Below are 18,900 nucleotides of genomic sequence, written 5' to 3'. Positions count from 1 at the left end.
TATAAAATCTGTCGGCTGCAGCATTCCTGCCATGTAAAATTAATGATATTTATTTGCTTACTTCAGCGAACATGCATGCTCACCAGCGCCTGCAAGGCTGCACCCGGCTACCTTCGAGAATTGTGCGCAGCCACACGGATGGGAAGTTTTTTCCTGAAACACGGGAGGTCTGAGGTCAAAATGAATAAAAACTCTATATGTAAATATGCAAGGATCCTGCTGCTATTACACTTGAAAGACTGAGCTACTGTTTCCTGGGGCTTTCCTGTCTGTGTCCCCAAGGGCGTTGTATGATGAACATAATGTGCGATCAAGAATTTCACTGGTCTTCAAACTAACCTTTTTTACAGGTCACAGCTTAACTTGCAATTTCCTTGATGTAGGAGCTTTAAGATTTTCTTTGGGCAGATTTTCTTTGGCTGTTCTAGATGGATTCCTCAATCTGCTCTGTGTCTTCTGATGGAAAGTGCTGGATTGAAGCTGGCTGATGGAAAATGCTGGGTTGAGACTCATTCCTTCACGGACAAGGAATGGCAAAATCTACCTTCCCTTCGTGCCGTCACTTCTGCACTGCATGCTTCCTGGTGGGGGGGTAATAAGAACATCGGCCTCTAAAGGCTAGTACCTTTGCCCAGTCCCTCTCTGAAATAGGATGTGATAGCTCCTCTTTGGAGTTGGAAGATGGTTCAATAATTCTACCCTAAGTGTGAGTGGTGAAACTGTCTTTTGAGAGTTTAAAGAGCCTTTTCTGAAACTCCAGTGAAGTCCAGATGTCTCATAGCTTTTGTGATCTTCTGAGCAGTTTTAGAAGGAAAATCTGTGAGGGACAGGGCTATGAATCATCCGTCTGTCCTGTGTCTATGAAGACGAAATAAAAACCCCAATCCAAAAAATCCATTTAATTCTGGAATTTTCTGACCTATTTTGGTGCAAGCTGGTCTAAAAAAAAAAAAAATTAAACTACTCTCCTGATGAGTTTCTCATATTGTTTACTTTTGTAACGTTCTCTGTGGACTAGCAGCCAGAAATGACGTCCACCCCTCGTCCAGCATCAGAGAATAAGAACTTCAGAGGAAGGAATGCAACTTCATAAATAGCAAACCACAGACACTAATGGGGAGCAGAGGCAAACCTGCAGGTTAAAAATTCGTTGCAAGAGAAGCCCATCCATCCACACTGCCTGGAGATTCAAAGATGATTTCAGCTCTAGCCTTTGTTTTTCTCCTCTGCCTCTCTTGTCCTTTTTCCTCATGTCAGCAGAGAAGAGCAGGTAAGTAATTTGAATTACCTCTATATTTTCTGGACTCGTATGCTTTCTAGACCACTGTGAAAATTATGCTTTTGCAGAAGGGAATGAGGAAGAAGGTAACATTTCAGCTGCACCTACTGAAGCCTAAAAACATTTAGGGATTTTGTAGTTTCATATGAAACTTGAAGCTTAACTATGTAAATGTTCAGTCTTAGATTTTTCCCCACTCCCCCCCCCAGCAGTGAAGTTTTTTTTAAGAAAAAACATTTATTTAGGGCAACTGGAAATTTTGGTGTGTTTTGTAAAGACCTGCAAGAGACACTTTACATGTGTCTGCATTTTGGATGTGATTTAAGTTATAAAAACAGATTGTACAGAATGTCCTATGGCAGGATCCTTGGATATTCTGCTTGTTCACATAGAGCTCAGGGAAGCCCTGACTTCTAGGAACATAGCCATGCTACAGTCACAACAACAGTTCCACTTCTCTGAACAGCCTGTTAGGGGAATGCTCAACTCCGAGAGCCTGCAAGATCCGGCAGACTCAGACTTTGTACCAGAGATTCAGGTGCGTGCTCCTGGACACAGACTGAGTCCACGGAGAAGGATGCATGGTAATGGAAAAGTCTGCAAGTGCAGAGAGTTCCTTTGGAAATTGCTCCTGAGTGGTTGAATCATTACTGTGAATTTAAATATTTAAAAAAAAAACCCGAAACTTTTATTTTAAATTACATCTTGCTACTAGGGATGGAAAATTATTCCCCAGAATAACAGAAGCTGCCTGAAGCCTTCATGCAGAGCTTACTCAAAACCTCTGGTTGAAGTTGGAAATGATGTGCAAGCTCCTTGTTTCAATAAAATAAGAAACGTCACTTTAATTCAATCTTTCTGTCTTAGAATGACACATTTGTGGTATTTTCAATTTAGTTCCCAAACCAAAATGTATTGGAGGGGTTACAGGTATTCATGAAGCCCTCTTGGTTCTGTGCGGGGAAGACCCCTGAGGCTTTTCGGCTCATCTGCCACATAAGAATGCCGAAGCGTTGTACTGAGTCAGTAGCATGGGCTCACACCCCGCCTTTGGCACCGGCAAACTCTTCGTGCTCGAGGAGGCAGACCCCTAACTCCAGCTAATTTTCCCCTGAACACACAGCGCTGTTTGCAGATGCTGCTATTTCTCTCTTTGTGTAAAGGTTTGCTTACATTGAGGGCAAGGTGTGACTTCTGTTAGAGGATCGATGACTCTGCAAAAAACTAGAGAAAGGAGGTTGTACTTTCTCGTGGCAGACGGGAGAATACCAGAGTTGTATGTTGCGTCCAATTGTTTTGAAATGCTTCAAGTTTTCTTAAAACTTACATAATTCTAGAAACAATGAGCCACTTCCATTCATTCTTCTTGAGTGAAGCTGGAGTATAGGCTACATTTTTAGCATGTCTCAAAGGACCAGGCGAGCCTGGAATCTAGCACGTGGGAGGGAAAAGTCATATTCATCTGCCCTAGATGACCTTGTAAGATGATTTATATCCTCTGTTCAGCATAGCTTAAACAGGATTTTGCAGTGTTGCATGGATGAGCAGATGTATCCTTTGTGTCCCAAAGCGACTACGCGCAGTTTGAAACTGCCGCTACCCGAAACGAACCCAGCTCCAGCAAGAAAAAAAGCCTGTACCTTGAGAACAGGCGAGGCAACGGCTGATGTGCTGGTTTTCCACGTTCAGTGCTTGGCAGCACGTTTGGGATAGACTCAGCAAAGAGCCTTACTTTAGTGGTGCCCTTCATAGCAGCTTCCACAGCACTGAATTATTAATTTGCTTCTTTTGGCAGCAAAGCTTTCCTATGTGTGAACTGCAGAGACCACGCCAGATTAACAGCTACCACAACTGCCAGACTGCCAGGCCAATTTGTTTGCTGAGATGTAGCTGCTACCTACCTGACAGACATGGCTGATTATCACTGTCTGCCCTCCCCAGCGCAAATCCTACCCTAACTGCAAGTCTCTGTTAATTCCAGCAAGCTTCTAGTTAGGGACTGGCGCAGATTGGTGTGGAGGAGTCTGTATCTTTAATATTAAGCTGAAGTTAACGTCGCTTGGTTTGTACTGCTAATGGCTCTTCTGTGTTTTTCCCAACCGCTTTGGTTGTTTTAGGAGGTGAAGTTGGGCCAGAAATGCTGGAAGAGATGAGAGAAACTAACCGTGTGCTAATGGAAGTTCGAGACTTGTTGAAACAGCAGGTAGGTGAGAAAGGGGCCTAATTCCTTATATTCGGCACAAGGGAGATCTCTGAATCGTCGGCCCTGTTTGCGGAGTTCTGGAATTGGGGGGGAGGTGGGGGGCTGTTCTTCTTGCGTTAAGTGAAATGAGCAATGGAAATATTGCACCGCAAACCAGAATCAAGAGGTGGTCTCACCATCAGACCCGTAATTCTGAGATAAAGCGGATGCATTTGAACGCCAGATTCTGCTGCTTAGAACCGCGTCTGCTGAAAAACAGCGTACTTGGAGAATGAGCGCTTGAGAAGGAGACACGCACACACAGGTATATATTTAACTGGAAAAACAAGTAACTTTTTCCTTGCTTTTGTGGGCTCATGAAATCAGTAGAGAGTCCAAACTTGGAAGATGGAAGAGACCTTTCAGCCATCTATTAGGGTCCTGGAAAGGGAAGTCATGTGGAGTCTAAACAAACTCTGTATTCACTCTTTCCTCTTGTTGTGTTAATCCTAAGCCTTTCTGGCTCCAGTTATTTCTTGGGGAATTTGGAACTTCTTGGGTGCTTAGATCTTTTCCCGTTTTAATGACGAGATGGTGGTTTGTCTGGTCAACTCTCTTTTTAAGTATAGAAAAAGGTTCCATTCTCCCTTTATCCACTCTGGGAGCTGAGGGCAGCAGCCTCTGCCTGCCAGATAATTGGAATGGCAGACGGGTCTCTGTGCCAGGGCAAACTGGGCGGCCTCTAATCTGCAAAAACATGTGTTGCATTGAGTTACTCTCACATTTCAGGCTGCTGCATAAATACCCAGTGTTTACTAGGAATCAGGTCAGACATGGTTCCTGGCAGCCTCGAGCAATGATTTCCAGTGTTCCCTTCCAGCTTAGGGCTGCTTCTCCATACAGGTTTTCTATTTGTTCTTTCTCTCGCTCTTGCCACCTCCTTTTTTTTTTTTATATCCACGGCCTTTTTCTCAACAGCGCTTTCAAGAAAACGCTTCCTCACAAGACAAACTTGCATATACCACTGGAGAGCCAAGGTGGCAGTTCATAATTTCTTAATTTGTGCAAAGATTTTCTAAAACCTACTTTTCCTTGATTCAGCATTTGGGATGTTGGCAATGAGGTTGGCAAAAGGCAGAACAATAAAAGGCCACATTTGGCTCCCCTGAGCCAAAGGCTGAAGGATTCTTGGCACAAAGGAATCACCGATACTCCTGAGAAGGGCTCCGAATTCTCCGCTCTGCTGTCACCCGCTTCTAATGGGAGATGGCCTGGCGATTTGGGTTAGGTCTCTCTCTGCATTAACTATTCAAAATACATGACCCCAGGCCATGGTGGAGGGAAGAGAGACTCTAACACAGAATGAAAGCTTGCTCTTATACCTGGGAGGTGGCAGAGAGACATAAGTAGAAGCTTTTGTCAAGTCCACAGGGTGTGGAAGGGTGGTCCTGACCATCAGCTGTAGATAGCCAGTAAGGCTCCTGCAGGAAAGAAGGCTGCTAGGATTGCTAAGATGCTAGGGAGTCGTATAAATGTTAGCCTGAGACTGACATGCTTACTTGTGCCTGTCCCATATTCCTTTCTTCACCAAAGGAATGGCACCTTTGCGCTGCTGATGCTACAGATTATCTCTTCACTGAAGCAAGATTAAAGGAATAGGAGCGTAGAGGAGATCAGGGAAAGTCTGGAGGGAGGAGCTTTTGTGAATAGATTCTAAACAGCCTCATGGCAAGAGCATTAGGGCCAAAGAATGGCATAAGCAGTGTCAGAGATTATTCATATATATGCAAAAATGACTCAGAGGGGAACCTCCTCCTGACTTCGCCTGTGCAGTACGTGGACCTATGCAAAGCAGACCTGTCTATGCTAGTTCAGCAGCATCTAGAGCAGAAGACCCAAACAAAGTAGATACCTGTTTCTTTATGGCACTTGTTTCTGTGTCTTCAAATGTTCCCTGCATCGGTGATGGAATAGTATTGTTATCCGAAAAGTGGATCCATCGCCCGGTGTGCAACGAGCTGATGATCACACGCTCAGGAGAGACACTGCAAATTTATTTCAGGGTTGCACAAGCCTGGGTGCTCTGTGGTTTTCCACAAATCAAGCACACTGAAGCTGGCTACCTTATCATATTTATACAATATGTCCATAGATATTCTACCTAATACACCTATCTAATGTATCTTCATTCTAATCTACGTAAATTATATAATTGACACTGAGTCATTCTTCTTGGCTCCGCTTCGGTTTCTTCCACGCATGCTTTCCTTTCTTCAGGGGTCTTTGGTGATCTTGATGGATGGGGCATCCTAACTCCTGTTACGTAGAGACAACTTAGAACTGTTTTCTCTTAGCAACTCTCACTCATTTTTCTTCTAAAAAGAAACGCTTGTCATTAATTAAATGAGTGAGCTGATGGCCAAGACATCTCGCACCTAGTCTTAGATTAACTATTAACAATGCTTAATCAAGGAGGAAAGAGTCTATATTCACGCTAACTTCATCATATACAATATCCCTTAGATTCACACTAAGTAACACTCCTTAGATTCACGCTAACACGCCTTGTATCCAAGTTTGAGGGTTCCTCTATCAGTATTATCACGTTAGCCTGTAGAAACAGTACAGTAGGAGTAACTTACAGCATGGAATACAAGCCACCTCGCTTCCAGGAGCATACTTTGGGGTAAGAGTTAATCTGTAAGTAGCTGTGCCCTCTGAGAGACACCCTGTTTTCTGGCAGTGGGGCTATTGGTTTTCGTGGGAGCAAAACTCAGCCTTTGGCTAAGTGGTGGTTCTTGTTTTCTTCTAGATTAAGGAGATAACATTCCTGAAGAACACAGTCATGGAGTGTGATGCCTGTGGTGAGTTACTGAGCTGAGTCCTATGTTCAGCTGCCTCCTCCAAGTTCTTCATACCTTTGTGTCCAAGCAAGTAGTGAAATGCCACCTGTGACCATCTCCCCAAAGGAGGTAGCTTGTTTCACACTTATCCCGAGTGTCACAAAGTAATACTCAATTTCAGTGACGACTTCTTTCCCCACGACATTCTGCATGCGGGGACCAGTGTTCCGTGCTGTTCTCGTGGTTCGATGGCCGCTGCACCTATTACCCCTTTCCTGAGCATGGGGTGCAGAAGTAGCCTTAAAAAGCTTGTCTTTCCTTCCAGCAAAGCCCCAGCATTCTCTTACTTCCACTATTTCTGAAATAAGCTTTGTTAGTGGTTATGTGATACACCATGCTATCGTCATTGCAGTGCAAAAGCTGCCCAACCACGTCTCCTAACAACACAGCCCACGGCCAGTGGTAGAACTGCCTGGGAGCGCACGCTGGGTATCCTGTGGGATACAGCTGGCTACTCCTGAGCTGCAAGTGGAAGAGAACATCACCCCCAAGAGGCATCGCTCTGCTATTCCTTCCATCCTAGTGCTGCCACCGTCCAAGCAAAGAGGTTGTTTACAGAGGGTTCGGAAACAGGGTCTTAAATTTTCCCATGCAAATCTTGCCCTCTGCTCCCCAGTAAACGTTTTTTTCTAGACTGGGACTTACTTCCAATATATCTGGCTTTCAGAAAGCACGGTTCTTGGAGATGCTCTGTTATTTGCCAGTACACTCAAAGGGTGGAGCAATAACCGTTTCTGGATTTGGAGAAATTGTACTTCTGCTGGAAAAGAGATTAGCCGAAGCTTTTGGGACCTGCAGTACAGAAACGCATTCATCCGCAGCAGTCGTTTTAATAATTTGCTCATAAAACTGTCCTGAACTTTCTCTCTGTTACTTGATTTCTGCCTTCCTCACTTGCTATTCTGCTTTGTATGAGTTCTTCTGTACTCCTCGCTGTAGAGTTTCGGCCTCTTTTAGTCATGCATCGAACAATGTGACTCACAGGGTCGTGTGCTTCTCTCATTATTTCTCAGAAAGAGAAGCGTGAAGAGAGGAGGCCTTGTTTTTAGTGAAGACTTTGCTGGTGGTGGTGGTAGCGTGTTCGTTTTTTGTTTTGTTTCAGGTTTTTTATGTTGGGCTTTTAAGCAAGAAAAAGCAGGAGCAAAAAGTGTCCCTGACACTTAGAGCAGCGGGTGTGGGAGACTTGTGACAAATCTAGTTTCCGGGAAAGTTTATTCACAGTCCTGAATTGGCCTTCGGCGAAGTTCTGTGTCCCGTGCAGATTAATTTTGCAAGTTCTCTTGCACTGTGGGTCACGTCACGAGGATAAGGACAAAAACCTGGCATTTGGCTGAAAACTCCAAGGGAAGCTGGTGTGCGGTGGTGTTGGGACAGGCTGGATATGCTTGAGTAGGACTGCAGTAGCATTTTATATGGCTTAGAATTTCCTACACGTCACAGTGCTTCATGCTTAGCTAGACCATATTGCTGTAGTCCAGCCTAGAAGCGAGTAACATCCGGCTAACAGACTGATTTCTCATCTGCCAGGAGGGAGTGAGGTTTCCTAGCCCCGTGGAGATAACAGGTAGCACGGTGCGCATAACATTATGGCATGAGAGCCTTACGTGAGCCCGATGTGAGTGTATTCCTGCCTCAAACCAAGCTGACCTCTTTAACATGCCTGCCTTCTACAGCAGAGATTTTGGCTGACAGCCCTCCACAATGCTTCCCAGCCTTAAGCCTGTGCTGAGTGGGTTCTGCTTTACCCGGGCATCTGAGTCCATACTGCCAGCGAGGTGTAGTTGTAGAGGAACCAGGGAGAGAACTGATCTCTGTGAACTCCAAAAGCAAGGGCATTGCACCAACAAGGAGGGGAGTGCGACAAGAGTTTTGGACTGGGAGCTAAGACTTCTGGGGTTTCTTGTTTATTTTTTGTCTGCTCTGACTCAGAAATCTGTCAAGCTGCTGCTTCTGGCTTCATTTTTCTCCATTTACAAAATAGAGTTACAACTGCTCAACCCTCAGAGAGGATGCAAGGACCTGTCACGTGTATGAAGCACACTGATGCTGTCTGAGACGATGGGACCACCTGATGATAGTCTCTGGCAGTGACAGCTCTGTTCTTAACGTTCCTCTTGTCCTCCAGGCATGCACACCGAGGCGACAGGCCCTGTCATCACCATGACACAGTTTAACAGATGCCTCCCAAACTCCTGCTTCCCTGGAGTGGCCTGCACTGAGACTGGCACGGGCTTCCGCTGCGGACCCTGTCCCCCGGGTTATTCAGGCAATGGGTCACACTGCACAGATATCAACGAGGTAAAAAACAAGTAGGACAGGCTGGAAGTTACAAAACGGCTTGCTTTTCTTGGAGTGTTGTGGGTTTGTCTTGTGGTTGTAAAGTCTTGCAATTCCCCTAGGAGCTGAAGTTCAAGAGAAACATCATTTCGCTGGAAGGAAGTCTGTTATCTCACCCTCCCTTAAGCTCTGTTCCATGCTGGTTTTATATCCAGTCTAGCTAGGCATTCCTTTCTAAAAGATACATGGGCTCAAACAAAATAAATCTTTTGGTTTGTAACACGCGGGGAGGTGAGTTTGGAAGACCAGAACGGTCCCTTTTGGTCTTACAGTCTTTTCAGCTAATGGCTGATGAGTTGTTAGAGATAAGATTTATTATATGTGGAAGAGAATCAAATGCTTCCCAAATAATTCTTTATCCTATAATATATTATAATAGTCCAATAAATCTTACCACACTACTTGTATTGCTTTACTTCTGCCTTTAAATCAAACCTTGCTAGGCAGATGATGTTTAAGTTTTCTTTTTTTTTTTTTAGAAAGTGTGGCATTCCATCAAGTTTTCTCTGTGTGTGTGTGTAAAGCTTTATTCAACCATTAATTTTCCATGTCCATAAGACTCCTTAGTTCTGTGGTTCCCAAACCATACTCCTATTCTGGCTGATTACTCCACCAAGCAACTCCAAGTGCCTTGCAAAGCCGTATCACCTCTATAACACTGCAGTTTAAAAACCTGCTGAAGTTAAAAGGGTCGATGAGACATTTTAAGATTGACGCTAATCTGTTAGTAACCGAAACGGGGGAACTGCTGTATTAATGTAACGCATCTGCCAGGACAGAGCATAAGAATTCAGTGAAAATAAGAAAGTGTCGGCGAAAATAAAGCAAGCGTTAATGCCGACTTAGGAAAGACACCTGCTTCCCAGCGTAGTAAACAAACAACTGCTCTTGTCTTTCAAAACCAGTGTAAGAAATTATCCGGTTCTCTGGATTCAGAGGCGGCCAGGAAGGAGAGTGTGAAGTGAAGCCAGCTCTTTGCCTGGGCAATTGATGTCCCCTAAGAAGAATTAGTCCTGAAAGTTGATTTGTTTTACTTGTCTGCACATACTGGGACTTGGGAGAAAACTGAGATGGGGAAGCTGCATTTTCCACTTGCAAGGAAAGCCAGGAACTTCTATGCATTTTTGTTCTATTCTTTAAAAATAAAAGCACAATAGCTGGATCTCACCCAGCAAGGCTTGCTCTGAGAGCTGCTTTCACAGCTGGCCTTGAGCGAGCCCGCCTCACAGTTCTGCACAACCCCTTTCTTGTTTGCAGTGCAACGCAAACCCCTGCTTCCCGAAGGTCCAGTGCATTAACACCAGCCCTGGCTTCCGCTGTGATCCCTGCCCTCCCGGCTTCACTGGGCAAATGGTCGAAGGAGTTGGGCTAGCTTACGCCAGGGCCAACAAACAGGTAAGGGCCAGAAAGGTTTCTGTCTCCTGCAGAAGCCATTAACTCTTTCCCCTCTGTAACTAATTCAAAGGTCTTGGAGCCCTTGGAGAAATGGCAGGGAAATACAAGTTGACTGGGTTGTATTGGTGGGAAGACTGGTGCAGTGAGAGGAGTGACTTGCCGAGGATGTCCTAGCACACCAACAGCAAAGCAACCTCCACTCCAGGACTTTCCCTCTGCTGAATTTATGCTGGACCAAATCTTATGTCTCTGTGTTATGTCTTTGTGGCTGTGAAGCCAGCCTGGGGAATCCTTCATAGTAGGACACAGAAGAGTTGGTGCAGCTGCTGCCCCCCTCCCCTTCCCAGACAGATATAGACAGATTAAAGTTAAAAAACAAACCCAAAACAAACCACCTAGCCTTAGTACAGTTTATGAGGATATATTGCCAAAAGCAGGAATGGCATGTGGCTTGTGTTATTTAGAGAGCTGCTAGCTGGTCACAGGATGCAGTCTTTGACCTTCTTGCTCCATTGACTCTCTTCTATCCTTTTAGAGTAAGGAGATACTCTGACAGCTCAGCTCAGAGCTAAGCTGTTTTGCCAGGCTAAAATCTCTGGTGACTCTGCAGAGGGTGAACCGCTTGCCTGGGGTCAGGGGTATCGCTGGGACCTGACTCGAGCTTCTCCAAAGGAAAATGTTGAGCTGTGGGTCCTAGTAAGGTGTGGCAGGGGCTTTGCTCCTGCATCTAGTGGTGCCCTAATTCTGTACTCTCATGTGGCAGCTGTTTAAGAGTGAAATTAATGACTATTTTGTTCTTCCTGGGCAGGTTTGTACCGACATCAATGAATGCGAGACAGGTGCCGCCAGAAATTGTGTCCCGAACTCCATCTGCATCAACACCCGGGTAAACACTAGTGCAAAGCCTCACGTGGCTCTCTCTTCCCCGGCCACCGGGCTCTCTGTTAGCTGCGGCAATCCAGCTGCTGTGGCAGGTTACAGCAAAGGTTTGCCTGGACTCATAGTTAATTCCCTGTTGCTTTTCCTTGCAGGGATCCTACAAGTGCGGGGCTTGTAAACCTGGCTTTGTTGGGGATCAAGTGTCTGGCTGCAAGAGCCAGGCAGTGAGACGCTGCCCTAACGGTGAAATTAGTCCATGCCACGAGAAAGCGCAGTGCATCGTGGAGCGCGACGGGTCCCTCTCCTGCGTGGTAAGGTCCAAACCTCCCTGCCATTGAGGTCTGCTCGCTCTGGTTTCCCTTGCACTGCGCTTGCTCTCCTGGGTCTGCCACTGCCCTCTCCTGGAGAGCATGCCTTCCCGACACGGACCCGCGCTCCGTTAACACCTGAGCTAGGGCAAGATCTCTTTCAGCGTTCTCTGGAGAAGCTCCTGGCATCTCAGATCCACTGCTCGTTGGTTGGGGCTGTTTTTTTTCCTCTGAAGCACTACAAATTTGTCAGTCACGGAACATTACACGCAGCCGAGCAGGGAGCAGCACCGTTCAGCAACCTGCTGGAGCCAAGAAGTTTTGCTGCTGTGTCTGTCTTTCTGATCTCAGGAACAAGCATAGAGCTTGTCACTGAGCTATTTAAAATGCTATTTACAGCATAACTGTTTCTTCCAGACAATATTTTTCCTGTAAGCATTTTGTACCTGGTTTTGTGCTGGTTCTCATGTTTTCACATGAGAATTTTGGAGGGATATGGCCATTAGGGGACTTAGCGGCAGCCTCATTTTGTTTATCTGCTCTCTTCCAGTGCCTCGTGGGGTGGGCAGGGAACGGCTATGTCTGTGGGAAGGATACGGACATTGATGGAGTCCCTGATGAGAAGCAACGCTGCTCTGACAAAAAATGCCGCAAGGTAAGATGTGGTTGTCTCACGTTTTGCTGGAAGCAGCTTATCAGAGGAACGCCTCACCAGAACTGGGCAATTCGGATCCGAGGGCAGGCCGTGGGTGCTGGCGAGACCCTGCCCGACCTTCGGAACGCAGGCTAAATGACACGCGCAGCTCGCTAGCAGGCCTTTTGTCGCTTTCCTTTCAGGATAACTGCGTGACTGTCCCCAACTCTGGCCAGGAGGATGCAGACAGGGACGGAATCGGAGATGCTTGTGATGATGATGCCGACGGAGATGGGATTTTAAATGCTGAGGTTTGAATTCTAATGCTTAAGCCCTGACATACCTAAATGTACCCAGAGGTCCTGCAAAGCAACTGCCTCCACCTTTAATGTGAATTTAGTGAACCTGCAGGTCACAGCAATGTTGCCTTTTAATCCAGATGGTCTGAAGACTAAAAAAAAGGCAGACAGGCGAGAACATCATGGCACTGAAGGGACTTCACAAGCCATGGTCCCCTGAGAGCTAGGGAGTATTGCTCCCTCACTTGGTCAAGCACTGGTTGGAGCTATTTTCAGGTGCTACCGGTATTCCCCGAACAGGCAGTGACTAGGCTGTTCAGAGGAACCCAAGGCTGGCTGCAGTTAGGCTGCTGGGCTTCTCAGAGCGGCTGGTCACATACCTCAGAACTCTTGGATTCCTTACCCCTCAGTGCCAAACATTTCCTCGAACCAGCCCCTCTCTCCCGCAGGACAACTGCGTGTACACGCGCAACACAGACCAGCGCAACGCAGACAAGGATAACTTTGGTGATGCCTGTGACAACTGTCGCCAAGTGAAGAACAACGATCAACGGGACATCGATGGCGATGGGAAGGGAGATGAGTGCGACGATGACATGGATGGAGATGGTAAGAGCAGCTGGAGAGCGCGCTCAGAGAGCTGCATATATGCTGCTAAGGCCCAGAAAGCTATTCAGCACACAGCTAGAGACCCCCGTGGCACGTACCAGCCTTCAGAGGCTTGAGCTCTGCAGGAGCAGAACTAATTTCTGATGGGATGAAGCACAGCTCAGTTCTTAAGATGCTCAGATGAGCAGTCAAGCCAGCATCCTTCACAGGTCACCTCTTGTAGGGTTTAAAGCTCTATCTTCAGGATGGTGCTGACAATTTTTATTAGTGCCTTTACTGTGCACAATCACATCAAACCTGTGTCAGACTTAAGAAAGAAAGATGTACCATGCGAACTGGTCTCAGTCCAGACAAGGACACTATTTGTGCTGCAATTTAAATTTATGAAGAAGTATGGGAATATCCAAGTCATTAGCAGCTACAGGCTCAAGGCAGTGTGTGTCCGGGCTGTCTTCTGGGGGGAAAAATAACCTGGCTGGCTTTCGAAATCTGTGAGCTAATGATGCTGTATTTGCACAAAGTCTGCTTTCAAAAACCAGAAATCACACCTACTGCTGGCTCGAGACATACTTATTTATTTACAGAGTATTTCCAGTGCATCTAGTGCTGTTTGGCCCTGGCTACATCCTGCCAAGCAGCTCCCTGCTGGCATGATTTGCTGGTGTAGTAGGTAAATGCAGAGAAGCGGGAAGTGAAATCATACAGGCTGCCAGTTAGATTGCTCCTGTCCTGTCTCGGGCCTTGAAAAGGCGCTGTCTAAATCTTCCATGTCAAATAGCCAAGGTTAACCTTGACTTATTTTATAACTATATAGACGTCTACTTTAGAGGAAAAAGACTGTCATGGTTTAGGGAACCACAGACAGTTCTGTCTTCACCCTCTTGGCCACTCACTGCTGCACAGGTATGACGCCAGGTTGGAGACATGGTCTTCAGTTCTTCACCTTTCTCTAAGGAATGCAGTTAAGGACACTTCCTCCCAGGTTCGTGTGCAATAGCACGCTCAGACATCCATCACGGTGCAGTCTGAAGTCTGTTTTAAGACCAGTTGCTGCTGATCTCCATCCTCCTTAGCTGCCAGGATGTAACTTAAATTAAGAGAGTGTAAAACGTACACAAAAACTGAAAGTGTTGCTTTACTACATGAATTGAGCTGTCCTAGATTTTCGCCATCTCTTACATCCAAAAGAGACCTTGCTGCACAGACCTTAACAGCGCTCTTGCCTTGATGGCTTCGCTTTGCACGTGTTACAGGCATCAAAAACCCAGTGGACAACTGCAGGAGAGTTCCTAACCCTGATCAAAAAGACGGTGATGGCGATGGAGTAGGAGATGTGTGTGACAGCTGCCCCACAGTCAGTAACCCCGACCAGGTCAGTAAGCGCTCCCTGTTTTGTCGCCTGACAGGTTCAATCTTTCTCACTCGAGACGGCGCTTCTGCCACCTGCCCAAGGTGTGCGGACCTGGTAACGCACCAAGATTACCGCTTGCAAACGTTCGCTGCCATCCCGCAGCACAAAAGCGCAGCCCCTCGAGAGCCGACGGCCTGGCTACAGGAGAGCAAGCGAGGAAGTGTTGCACTCCGGGCTTCTCTCTTCCTGCCCTGCTCACCTGTGTTTAGAAACAGCCCTGCTTGAATTCATCGGGGCAACTAGTAAATCCTGCAGAAGGAACCCTCCACTGTTGTCAGCGCTGTTTTCAGTCGGAACGACCATGGCGCTGAGGCTAGCAAACACCTCTGTTCTCTTTCTTGCCTAATCCTCCTCTTGATTTGAAATTATTATTGCTTTATTTTACTAGAAAGATACTGATCACGATCTGGTGGGAGATGTCTGTGACACCAACCAGGACAGGTGAGAGCTTGCTGCCAACATTGTACTTGGGTTGCATGAAATCTTGGGGATGGAGGGGGAAAAACGGATGCGTTGGCAACTCCGTGACAACCTCGCTTGGCCTTACCCGATAAAAAGACAGACATTAAGGGAGGTGGAATTTTCTTCAGACCTCAAAAAAACTCGCCAGTAGAAGTATGGCCCAAAGGCTAGCGGGTGCAATAGCTACCACTCTCAGCTTTGTTCATACACTACAGCTGGAATATTTCTGATCTATTGTTGATGTAACTCATAGCTTAAGGCTTTATAAGGCTAAAGTCACTAGCTTCTGCTGTTCTTGTCAAGGGTCCCAGCTCCTAGAGAGCTCCTAGAACACTAAGGAAGGCTTATTTTAAAAGCACGTGTCAGTAGATAACCTTTGCCTGCCATTTTCTCCACCAGTGATGGAGACGGCCACCAAGATTCACGGGATAACTGCCCATCAGTGCCCAACAGCTCCCAGGTGGACACAGACAACGACGGGCTGGGAGATGAATGCGATGACGATGACGACAACGATGGCATTCCAGATGAGAAACCTCCAGGCCCCGACAACTGTCGGCTTGTCCCTAACCCTGGCCAAGAAGACGCAGACGGTAAGGGAAACACACACCCCTTGCGTCTGCGTGGGGATCTTCCCTCCCCGGTGGCCAGCGCCTACCAGTTTGACCTCTAGAGACAGACAGTACTGACTTGAGGCAGTCCTACGTCATTTTCAGATCTCAAACAACCCTCACATCAGGATCGTATTTGGGAGAAGTTCTCTTCCAGAGTGTCTCCAACTTGAGGCGTGCCTTCTGTTCACAGCATCTCCGCAAGCAAGAGAAGCCTCAGGGTTTCTTTGCAACTGCCATAAAGGAAGAGCGTGACAGTGCTCTGACAGTGGCATAGCCACGGCTACCTTTGTGCTAGCCCAAAGCTGCCTGAGTAAACCTCAGGCGCAAGGGGCAGGAGAAATTAATGAAAGCTCGTTACTCCTTTTCTTTCATCGTGCTCTCAGGTGACGGTGTGGGAAACCTTTGCGAAGATGACTTTGACAGAGACGCGGTGATTGACAGAATTGATGTGTGCCCAGAGAACGCAGAAGTGACACTGACAGACTTCAGGGCTTTCCAGACGGTTGTGTTGGACCCTGAGGGTGATGCCCAGATTGACCCCAACTGGATTGTCCTCAACCAGGTAGGACTCCAGAACGGGCTGGTGAGTCAGGCGGGAACAAGCCTGGGCCCAACTGGACGCAGTTTTCATTAAAAGACTCTGCATGTTTAACGGTACCGTCCAACAGTGTCTCAGTCGTGGAGTCTCGCCCTTGGGGTACGTCTCCCCCCATCACTTAACAACAGTGAAGTCGGGACTTTTGGAACTACACTAACGGGTCAACATTCATCTTTCTCAGGGCATGGAAATTGTCCAGACCATGAACAGCGATCCCGGCCTGGCTGTAGGTGAGGCGCTTATTTTTGTCCTATTGGAAAATTATCGCTCGTTAACTCTCTTCTCGGTGCAGCTTTTGCAAGTATTTCAGGCACTACTTAATGATTCCATCCACCTCCTGGGAAAATACTTGCTGGAGTAGGCAGTCTTTAGCTTTGGCTTAGGAAAATCCACCTCCCCCGTCTGAATCCGGGAAGAAAAGGATCTATGTTTTGTTGTAGAACACGGAGTATTTGTTTTCCTACCTCTTACAGGTTACACGGCGTTCAATGGAGTGGACTTTGAGGGCACGTTCCATGTCAACACTGCCACAGATGACGATTATGCTGGCTTCATATTTGGCTACCAGGACAGTTCCAGCTTTTATGTGGTCATGTGGAAGCAGATGGAGCAGACGTACTGGCAGGCAAACCCCTTCCGAGCAGTAGCAGAACCTGGAATTCAACTGAAGGTAAAACTGCCACTGAAAAATAGATCATTAGGGGATTTTTGCCTTTTTTCCTTAGCTGTGCTGCTTGTATGTACAAGCTGCTTGTGCTGTACAGCGGGGCAAGCAGCTACGGTCAGACAATCCCCTGTCTGCACATTTTACCAGTCTCTCCTCTGTCGTAGGCAGTGAAGTCTAAAACAGGCCCGGGTGAGTATCTCCGCAATTCCCTCTGGCACACGGGAGACACCACAGACCAGGTCAAACTGCTCTGGAAAGACCCTCGCAATTCAGGCTGGAAGGACAAGACGTCTTACCGCTGGTTCCTGCAACATCGGCCTCAAGTTGGATACATCAGGTAAGGGGCTTACAGTGTCCTTCGCGTGGTGGAGGGGACGTTTAACACCGAGAACAGGCAGCTCTAGCGCAGCCCTGCGGTAAAGAGGAGGGAGAGCGTCTGACTGAGGAACAATTGCTACAAGGCTCTGTCAGTCTCCCGCTCAAGTCCCACACGTGCTTATTCTCTTCTAGAGCTCGCTTCTATGAAGGCCCTGAAGTAGTAGCCGACACCGGAGTTGTCCTTGACACAACTATGCGAGGGGGGCGCCTGGGAGTCTTCTGCTTCTCCCAAGAGAACATTATTTGGTCAAACCTGCGTTATCGCTGCAACGGTGAGTCAGTTTTGCAAGTCAAACACAGACGTGTTTGCCATTTTGCTCTCAAGATGTGAACTCGTGCTCGCCTGGCCCGCGCAGATGACTGGGAGGGGATGTCACGCAGTAGCTTATTCTATTTCTCGCTTCTGATTGTACTTCTAATCTGTATTTGCTTTAATCTCCTCCTCCTCAGACACCATTCCAGAAGACTACGAAACGTTTAGAGTTCAGCAAGACTAACCTCCGATTTAAACGTCTGTCCAGCAACACTTGCTTTTAAAAAAAAAAAAGCGCTCAGCTGCCCCACTCCTGCCTCCGGTACGCTGTATAAAGAACTGTAAGTAACGTACCACCGCACTCTGCGCAGCACCAAGCGTCAACGCATTACCTGGCATCTTTCCTACAACGGCAACTTCCTTTAAACGCTACAAAAACCTATTGGACCGGCAGAGGTGTCGACAGCAAGTGCCTGCGCCGCTGAAAACACTAGCTCGCCACGCTGCATGGAAGAAGATGGGCGGAGAAGCTACCTGCGGTAGCTGGAATTGTGTGAGTTTAGCGTGGATGATTCCCAGGAATCTTTTCCCTACTCAAAGGCTCTCACGTGTGAATGTTGGGCTCCTTTCCAAGACCTACCGCGAAGCAAACCCAGCGCTAGGCTGAAAAGGACACAGAGAGCGGCCTATGTACAAGTTGCTCACAAAACATTAGAAAAAGCACTTTAAGGAGAGTGTCTTTGTTCTGGAATGTTGGATAATAAATAATCTGGAATGTTGAATAATAAATAATAGACGTCTCCTTGGTCACGTGCATGTTGCTTTTTCCTCTCCCAAAACTCTTCCGATACGGACGCGTAACAGCGAAACCCTCCAACGGCTGAAAGCAGCCGTGCTGCTAGCGAGCCCTCGGCAGTACAAACGCACAGCGCCCCTTTTTCTTTCAAGAGCCTCCCTCTAGTTAGACTGTCCTACCCGGTTCTTGTAACTGGCACTTAAGTTTTAGAATGAAAAACGAAAAACGTATGCTCGATTTGCCTTTACGGCACCACGGCAGCGCTCGCACAGACAGCCGAGGAACTGGGAAACTGCAGCCGGTCGTATCGGGGTGCTCACCTGAGCTGGGAACAGCGAAGGCTTTCTGCAGTTGGTAACTTGGGAAGTTGTAAAGCCTGCACTACTGTAATCCCGAGTCTTTCCCAGGCAAAGAGCCACCCAGCAGCGCTCCTGCCTGCCTAAAGAGATAATAAAAGCCAAATTTTGCAAGATGCTTCTGGGTGAGCAGTTTGCGTTAATTATACTGAAACTTGCTCGCGGTTTCATCAGAAAGGCAGCTCCTGTCGAAGGCTTAACAGCGCGGTTCTGCAAGCCAGGTAGACGCTCCCCTCTAGACCGAGGCCGTAGGATAAATACCCTACGCGGGTTCACAAGCAAGGTGCAACTGCAACTTCTCCTGGAAAGCTGGTGGCAAAAGCTGGGCTTTACCACGCGCGCGGGTCTCCACAGCTTCGGGCGGTTGAGTTCCGCGCTCCGGCGGCAGCAGCGTAAGCAGAGACCTGCCAAAAGAGCACGACTGGCCCGTTCAGAGGCTGTCCGCTTGCAGATCGCGGCGCTTTGAGAACATCGCCCTTCGCCAGTCTAAGGCTGCCACGAACACGGCCACTAAGTTCTCCCAGCAGCAAAACCCGCAGG

At 47.4% G+C, this 18,900-nt stretch overlaps 1 protein-coding gene across 1 annotated transcript; it reads left to right on the top strand.

Moving 5' to 3' along the window:
• The first annotated feature begins 1,021 nt into the window (after positions 1-1,021).
• COMP (cartilage oligomeric matrix protein) lies at positions 1,022-18,018 on the top strand. Its single transcript, XM_075076736.1, has 19 exons — positions 1,022-1,270; positions 3,397-3,482; positions 6,274-6,325; positions 8,490-8,662; positions 9,959-10,096; positions 10,905-10,982; positions 11,128-11,286; positions 11,834-11,938; positions 12,121-12,228; positions 12,666-12,825; positions 14,079-14,197; positions 14,625-14,677; positions 15,098-15,291; positions 15,696-15,874; positions 16,092-16,140; positions 16,384-16,580; positions 16,742-16,914; positions 17,088-17,227; positions 17,406-18,018. The coding sequence occupies exons 1-19, from the start codon at positions 1,195-1,197 to the stop codon at positions 17,450-17,452; spliced, it is 2,286 nt and encodes a 761-aa protein (XP_074932837.1). The 5' UTR covers positions 1,022-1,194; the 3' UTR covers positions 17,453-18,018.
• Positions 18,019-18,900: the final 882 nt, after the last annotated feature.

The sequence above is a fragment of the Phalacrocorax aristotelis genome, chromosome W (assembly GCF_949628215.1).
Source record: "Phalacrocorax aristotelis chromosome W, bGulAri2.1, whole genome shotgun sequence".
Lineage (NCBI taxonomy): Eukaryota > Metazoa > Chordata > Aves > Suliformes > Phalacrocoracidae > Phalacrocorax > Phalacrocorax aristotelis.
This window is presented reverse-complemented; position numbering and strand designations above follow the sequence as displayed.

Bases quoted from the DNA above. Each gene is read 5' to 3' on its own strand.
- COMP (XM_075076736.1), top strand. From the start codon at position 1,195: ATGATTTCAGCTCTAGCCTTTGTTTTTCTCCTCTGCCTCTCTTGTCCT. The intron at 3,483-6,273 runs GTAGGTGAGAAA...GTTTTCTTCTAG, and splicing joins GAGACTTGTTGAAACAGCAG to ATTAAGGAGATAACATTCCT. The intron at 12,826-14,078 runs GTAAGAGCAGCT...CACGTGTTACAG, and splicing joins CGATGACATGGATGGAGATG to GCATCAAAAACCCAGTGGAC.